We start from the raw sequence: 8,437 nt of genomic DNA, 5'->3' as shown, positions 1-8,437 counted from the left end.
CATGCCAGTAAAATATCCAGAATCATCTACTACGTTTGCCTTATTTTTCTGTTTAGGATCATTTTTGGTCTTTTTAGGTGCCCTACAGTCTTTGACCATATGACCAGTTTTCCCACAGTTATAGCAGTCGCCTTTGATGGTGTTTTTGGAGACACCACCCTTTGGCTTAAGATGGTTACCTTTGGAGTTACGTTGTTTGTTACGTTTACCATTTTTGCTGGATTCTCCTTGCCTTTTCTTTGACGCAGCATTATCGTCCAGGACATGAGCTTTATTGGACATGTCTTTGCTCAGCATCAGGCTTTTGTCCTTGCAGCACAGAAGTTCCTCCACCTGGATCTTTTTCCCCAGCTCCACCATGGTGATTCCTCGATTCTTGTGTCGCAGCCTCCTCTTGTACTCGTTCCATGAGGGTGGTAGCTTTTCAATTACTGCAGATACTTGTAGAGATTCATCAATATGCATTCCTTCAGCAAGAATTTCGTTGATGAGTAGCTGGAGTTCGACGAATTGTTCTACAACAGGCTTTTCATCAGTCATCTTATATTCCAGGAACCTAGCTACCAAGAACTTCTTGCTTCCAGCAGCCTCTGCAAGATATTTTTCTTCTAGGGCTTCCCATAAATCAAAAGCAGTAAAATTCTCTTTTGCATTATAAAAGTCGTACAAGGAGTCATCCAGACAGTTAAGAATGTGGTTTTTGCACATGTAATTCTTCCTAGTCCACCTATCCAGTCTATCTTCATAGCCACGGTCATGAAGTCTTCTTGAGGGTCTTTCTAAGGCAACTTCATCTAGCCTTTGGTTTTTTAAGAAGAATAACATTTTGGACTGCCATCGTTTAAAGTCTTTGCCACTAAACTTTGGGGGTTTGTCTACAGTACTCTTTCCCATGTTGTTACAAAATATAGTAAAGAGGATATTGCCTTTAGATTGTTGGGAAAATTACTAATAATGTAACTGAGAAGAAGATACTTAGCTCAAACCGATGTTGCTGGAGATGCACAGAAAATGTAGAGGCACGTATACGATACGCTGTCCTAAAGGCAATATCGCCTGCCACTCCTCTGAGATGCTACAGCAGTTGGCGAGTCACCTCCAGGATACAACTACAGTTAGTACCCCTCAATGTAGCATACAATGAGGGTACCCTTAGAGCTTGGCAGAACTTAAAACAGTAGAAGAGATGTTTACAGAAAAACAGAGGGAGAGTAGAAGAGATGTTTCTCTGTGGTGTGTGTTTTCTGAGCTTACAACTACTCTCTTATATAGTGTTTGTGTTGTTACAAACAAGAAAGAAAACCCATGCTTATGACAAAAATACTAGTAATGTTGGGTTAAAGATAGTGCAAGAAAAGTTGTTTTGTCAGGCATGGAGCAGTGTGTTGCTGCCAAGCCAAATACGTACAGACAAGGGATCCAGGACAAAACACGTACAGACAGAGAAGCCAAGACAAGCACGTTCAGACAAAGTAGTCAGGACAAAACACGTACAGACAAAGAAAAGATTCTTCTACTTGTGTGGAAAACACGTACCAAAATTTTCAGCAAAAAGATAGGATCTAATGAACCCACACCCGACGGACGGCGGCGGCGTGCGTGCTTCTGTGCGAAGCACCGCGCGTACGGGAAAGGCAACCTTGCCCTAGTCTAGGCCTTCCCTCCAAGCACAAAAGTCTAATGACCCAAGGGCCATGCCCTTATAGCCAATTCTATGGTATTTAAGTCTAAAACTCTTTAGATTTTAGTCAATGTGGGACTATTGTTTTATCTATTCAAATGAAAAAACAATTAATGAGCAATAGGTCTAGGGATCAAAACATAGTCCATGGAAAAATTGGTATTTTTAAAGCGTTTTTTCTAACATATATGTGGGTTGGATCACTTAGCAAAAGGTAACAATAGACTGCACATGAGAAATGAAAGAAGAAAACAATATAGAACATAACATACACAGAGGATCAAGGAATGATTTAATAAAACTAGATATCAGTGTCGTAAAATCAAGTGAATTCAGCAAATTGAAAGTTACAATAAAAGATAAAGCATTGTGGCTAGACACACCTTGCAAGAGCTCCACTTGAAAGTTGCTCTTGTATGTAAGAGCCTTTCAAGCTATATTAACTCTTGTCTTCTGCCACCAGCGTTAACAACAGGGTTCAACTAACATCCATAGATAATATCTGATATCGAAAAACTCATCCTTGAATGAGAACTTCAACGCTATTTGTTGTCAGTTGTCACCAGTATTAACAATAGGGCTTCACTCAAATCCACATGAATGGTACATGATATAGAAAACTCTTTACTTGAATGATAACTTCCACACATCTCGGACATTTGATGAACCATCTGTCACTTCTGCTATTAAAGATGCTGCCATAACACCTATAGGTAAAGAAAGAATAAGAATATAAAAACTGAAGACCCTAGTGAGGTGAAATCATATGTTGCAGCAAAGGGCGACTGATAACTTTAATTACTCTTGTTCGTTTGGGTTATACATGCACTAGATTTATGCAGAAATATACTGTGCCTTCCATGTATTTTGTCTAGGCAAAGGAACCTGATCTCTAATAAGCAATTTGCAACCAACTTTCAATAGAATTAGAGGTTCTATAGATCATATGTTTTTGGTCTAGTCCTCACGAAAAGTAACTACAGTTCAAGCATACCAACTTATTTAAATGACGGAGACTTTAAATCTACATTTGTGCAAACAAGTCAGGACAAGATGCAGTCAGAAACAAATTTTTTTAAAAAGAACACCCATATATCTCACCGTCGTTCTCAACCACGGAAAGAAAATGTCTTGTCCCCCCTCCCACTCCAAAATAATGCTTCTTTCCTGCCAGGTAAACAACTCCATCTGGACGTTTCAGGCACTGCAAATAAAGATTGATAGGTTTAAGACTCAAGTAACTAGGAAATACTATATTGAACACCAGCAGCAAAACAAGAGAAATAGCTCATTTAACCTTCTTTATGAGTTCATAAAGGTTTTGGAGAGAATCAATACAGTAAACAGTCTCTGCCATTAGAATAACATCGTATCCAGCATCAAGTTCAGATCCTGAATCGGGTGACTTTTCTTCACTACGGTCACACACATGGTTAAGAAGTTGATGAATTTCGCTCCAGTCACCAGCAAAGAACCGAACTCCCTCGTGGGCATTGCTCTCTGGTTCTCTGGGATTTGCATTTACGTTCGGTATAGTGAGACATCGGAGGACCTCAGCATTGAAATCTTGGAAATGAACTTCAGCTGCACCCTGATTGAACAAAAAATTATGGACACCTGTGCTAGAAAAACTTGGAAGATAGAAACCATGAACCAATACCCTGTGACTCTTGAATGTAATGAAAGGATATATCACCTTGAGCCACGTAAATATTCCAGGAAGACCATGACCACATCCAAGCTGAAATACATGAATGGGTAGAATATCAACAAGACAGCAATTATAGTTTTTTGCTCTTTCGAAATAGCAGTCATTTTGGCATAGAAGAAAGAAAGCACCACATAAAAGAAGAATAACATACAAGTTATAAAATGGTGCCATTTTGTTTTTTATCTACAAAATTCACATAGAGTAAAAGGATGTACAAAAAGACTTAAGAGAACATGAGATTGCCAACCTCTAAAACTTGCTTGCCATTAAGAGATAACTTCCCACCGTGAATTTCTGAATGTAGACTCTTAACTAAATCAAGTGAACCTTCCCATAGCTTCAACCCACCTGCATTTCCACAACAATGAAACAAAACCAACTCATTTACACTTGCACCATATCGTACCCATTTAGAAAACCGTCAGAAAATGAGAAAAAATTAGTCATGTGAACCATAAAGTAGCTCCATTATCTAGTCTAGAAGTAGGCTCATATAATTTGAATAATCTAACAGCACGCACCTTCGTACTTTCCAGGCACCAAATCAGAATTAAATAACTTAAACACCTCTCTAGTGCTGACACGACCCTAATACAAATATCCAATTTGTTCATTCAAAATGCGAAATCAACAAAAATAACTGGTTTTAGGGGAATTAATAAAATCAAATCAAAATGCATACCTTGTGCAAAGTAACAGTCTCATCATCAAAATTAAAATTGACGGTTTCCATAGTAGCTTTCACGCTTGACGACATCTGTAAGCAAGTCAGTGAGTGCCAATACCAAATTGGGTGTAAGAAAAGTGCAAGGCCAAAACAAAAACAAATTGTGTCTTTGTTTATTTATTGAAGGTTTTAATACCTCAGAGAAAAGTACTTCAATGCAAGGAGGGGGAGGAGGAGTAATATTCTTTGCTGGAGAAGCTGATGAAGACGGTGATGATGAACCAAAAAGCCCAAAACCCAGTGAATTCTGGTTGGATAATGAGAATAATGGGAAGCTCTCTTGTGGGGCACCTCCATTCTGAAGATTACAAGAAACGCAGAAAATTGTTTTCGCAGAATCAAATAAGTATAAGTTAGTTATTATTCAAGTTTAAATTACTATCAGAAAACATAGATAGAGAGAGGGATCACTGATACCTCAGAGTTTGCTGCCATTGAATAGCTTCTTTAGATGCTCCTAAACCCTAAAACCGAGCGAAGTACCAAACAAATAAGACTGAAGATGGTACCCTTTCTGCAAGTACTGATTTAAATTCTTTGAGTAAAGAGAACCAGACGCACATTTGTTCTATGGTGTAGTGGTTAGCACTAACGACTTTGAATCCTACGACCCGGTTCGACTCCCGGTAGGACCTCTTCTTGTTTTACCACCCTTTTTAGTGAAGTTCCCAACATGGGTTCAACACCGGTCGGACATCTTTGAACAAAAAAAATGTGCAAGAAGCCTCAAATTCTAATATAGAAGTATATCATGAAAATTTGGGATTTTAGAAGGAGAATATTTTTTTTTCTTTATTTTCAAGAAAGAGAATATGTTATTTAAGATTTATATGGAATTGGTGATCCTTTAAAGATGGATGAAGCTATAGTGGAAATTGATATTATGCAAATGTTAGAGTGGAAATTATGCAAATGTTATAGTTGTAGAATTGTAAATGTTATAGTGGAAATTGCAAATGTTATAGTTGTAGAATTGCAAATGTTATAGTGGAAATTGATTTTGCTCAATCAATTCCCAGTAAAATGTGGATTTCTATTAAATTTGGTGGTTTTTATCAAAATGTTTCGATCTCAACTTGTCCTAAATTTTGCAATACTTGTAGAATTGTAGGGCATTTAGTTACTGAATGTCGGGTGGAGAAAGGAAAACAAGAATGATGGATAGTCATGCTAGTACTAATTCTAATCTTCAGCAACATAATAAAGGAAATGGCAAAGCTACTAGTTCCAATAAACATATACCTTTTGATATTTGTGAAAAATCAGAAATGGAAGGTCAAGATTTTGTAGTTGAATTCACTCATGAGGAAACATCCTGAAAAGCGGGGGTCTAACAACACCGCCCAATATTTCGCTTAACAATTTGTATGGACTAACTCCGAAATATTTTCTAGAGAATTAACTAGACAGTCAGACTCAATCTAGGTAAAAGTATCTCAAGGAGTTAATATCTCTCTCTCTTGTTTTGATTTACTCAAGCTAATAGAAATCAGCAAGTCCTAATCAAACACAAGGAATAACTTGGACGGTACCAAAGACCAATGTCCAAGGATCAATCAATGACAATCAAACAACCAAAGGTTGAATTATACCAATTGATGATCTACACGCACAACCTGTATTATTTCAATTATAAAGATAAACAAATATAATGGGGAAACTGAAATAACACAGACACCAGAAATTTTGTTAACGAGGAAACCGCAAATGCAGAAAAACCACGGGACCTAGTCCAGATTGAATACACACTGTATTAAGCCGCTACAGACACTAGCATACTCCAAGCTAACTTCGGACTGGACTATAGTTCAACCCCAATCAGTCTCCCACTGATCCAAGGTACAGTTGTACTCCCTACGCCTCTGATCCCAGCAGGATACTGCGCACTTGATTCCCTTAGCTGATCTCACCCACAACTAAGAGTTTCTACGACCCAAAATCGCAGACTTTAACAATAAACAAATCTGTCTCACACAGACAAGTCTATCAAAGGATCAATCTGTCTCCCACAGAAAAACCCTAAATTTTTTGTTCCGTCTTTTGATAATAATCAATGTGAACAGGAACCAATTGATAATTCGGTCTTATATTCCCGAAATCAACCTAGATTAATCAATCACCTCACAACAATCTTAATCGTATGGCAGCGAAACAAGACGTCGTGGAATCACAAACAATGAGACAAAGATGTTTGTGATTACTTTTTATATCTTGCCTATCGGAGAAATCAAACAATCTCTAGCTAAGCAATATGATTGTACTATTACGATAGAAGATGCAAGATCAGATCACACAACTACGATAAAAGTAGTATCGGTCTGGCTTCACAATCCCAATGAAGTCTTCAAGTCGTTAACCTGGTTTTAGAAGAAGAAAACCAAAGGTTAAAGGAGAACCGACTCTAGCACGCAAACTAGTAGCACACGTAAGGTGTGGGGATTAGTTTTGCAGAGTTGCTAGATGTCCCCTTATATAGTCTTTCAAATCAGGGTTTTGCCTTAGTTACAAAGCAATCAATATCCACCGTTAGATGAAAACCTGATTTAGATTCAAGCTAATATTTATCAACCGTTAGATCGAAAACTTAGCCTGTCATACACAAATGAATTTACGCTTCTAGGTTTATTAACCGCACCCAAACGTGTACATTGTTGGTTCAACAATAGTCTAACCAAAAAGGTTAACCATAAGAGCATTTCATACCAACCATGTTCTTCTTCACCATAAATAGTTCAAATGACTCAAATGAACTAGTTAAGAGAGTTGTTCAATTGCAAGGAAATCTTATTTAACTACACAAGACACAATTGAAGCAAAGATGATTTGATTCACAGGAATCGGTTCATGAACTTTAATAGCCACAGTTTGCAAAAGCATTCCTTAGTCTTTTAAGATTAAGTTCAGAGATCATCTTTAGATATATAACCTTTTCAAGTTCGCAGACTAGGTTCGCGAACTTAAGACACCGGACAGAGTTTACAAACTCCAGCAGAAATTCTCGGGTTTGAGAACTTCGCCGGTTCGCGGACTGGGTTCGCGGACTGGGTTCGCGGACTTGGCTCACGCAAGTAGTTTGTCAACTCCAGCAGAAATTCTCGGGTTTGAGAACTTCGGCAGTTCGCGGACTGAGTTCGCAGACTTGGCACTTGCCATACTTCCGGTTCTCTTGATCAACAAAGTTCGAGAACTTTGGTTCAAGGAATACATTGGTTATATAATCTAAACTCTTATTTCAATTATTGAAACATTCTTAGAGGACGTTATGTAGTTGTTAAACCATTTCTCGTCAAAGCAATTTTCAAAGTGATTGAAACATTCATGACTTTCGTCACTAGGTAAAGATAAACCTGGTCGAAGCGAAAAGCTTACCAACACATATTTCGAGATATAGATAGGCGAGGTATACTCAACTCGAAATACCAAATTTGTATAATCTAGTCTATATATATAACATATGAATTTTGTCTCAAAGAATAGGAGATAGAATATATAGACTTTTGAGTGACAGATAAGTTCAAGTCTCCACATACCTTTTTGTCGAGAAGTTCTACCGGTTCCTTGAGTAGTCCTTCTACTTGTATGATGAATCACCATGAAGTCTTTGAGCTCAACTACACTTACTATCCTAGTCCGAGACTTATCTATAAGAGACTAGAAATCAAGAGTTATAGTTTTGATCACTAACATTGACAAACATGCTTGAGATAGCAACTCATGCGAGTTTGACCGAGCAGTGCTCTAACAATCTCCCCCTTTGTCAATTTTAGTGACAAAACTATCAATACATATGGAATACAAAAAATATAATGAAACTTTAGTAGCTCCTATTCTACATGTCTAATCTTCAACATTCCTCGAAATCTTCATCACTTCCAATTACTCCAATGATCCCCAAAGGTTGTAAGTTTAGCACCATCGTTGTTGAAGATCCATAGCTATAACAATGAGAAAGCATCGGTCTCGATCATTGTTATACAATTTCATAGTATTATTACACAGTGTCAAAGCTCAATTGTATCACAACTTCAACAATAATACTATGGTGATATATATCACTCCCCCTTAGTCAATACTCCATCTCACATGAAAACCACTCCCCCTTACACAATGATCCGAAATCCATATGTATTTGTAGTGTGAACTACATATTAATTCTCCCCCTTTTTGTGAATAAAATTGGCAAAGGTACAAGAACGGGTTCATAATGAAATTTCCGTAAGAGACATTTCATGACTGAGAGAAAGAAACACACATCATCTTATTTAGATGCAATCATATAGCCGAAGCTAACAACATTCATCAAGGAGTTTAAAGATAC

At 37.6% G+C, this 8,437-nt stretch overlaps 1 protein-coding gene across 1 annotated transcript; it reads right to left on the bottom strand.

Annotated features, from left to right (window-relative positions):
- Positions 1–1,956: 1,956 nt before the first annotated feature.
- On the bottom strand, positions 1,957–4,677 carry LOC113333187 (histidine protein methyltransferase 1 homolog). The gene is made up of 9 exons (XM_026579699.1): positions 4,537–4,677; positions 4,256–4,417; positions 4,075–4,149; positions 3,914–3,980; positions 3,640–3,740; positions 3,378–3,422; positions 2,979–3,272; positions 2,783–2,885; positions 1,957–2,388 (listed from the first exon to the last, which is right to left on the bottom strand). Exons 1-9 carry the CDS (start codon positions 4,552–4,554, stop codon positions 2,306–2,308), a joined length of 948 nt encoding a protein of 315 aa, XP_026435484.1. The 5' UTR covers positions 4,555–4,677; the 3' UTR covers positions 1,957–2,305.
- Between the last annotated feature and the right edge of the window lie 3,760 nt (positions 4,678–8,437).

Source organism: Papaver somniferum, unplaced genomic scaffold (genome assembly GCF_003573695.1).
Source record: "Papaver somniferum cultivar HN1 unplaced genomic scaffold, ASM357369v1 unplaced-scaffold_132, whole genome shotgun sequence".
Lineage (NCBI taxonomy): Eukaryota > Viridiplantae > Streptophyta > Magnoliopsida > Ranunculales > Papaveraceae > Papaver > Papaver somniferum.
Note: the sequence above shows the minus strand (reverse complement) of the source record. Positions and strands in the feature narration are given on the sequence as shown.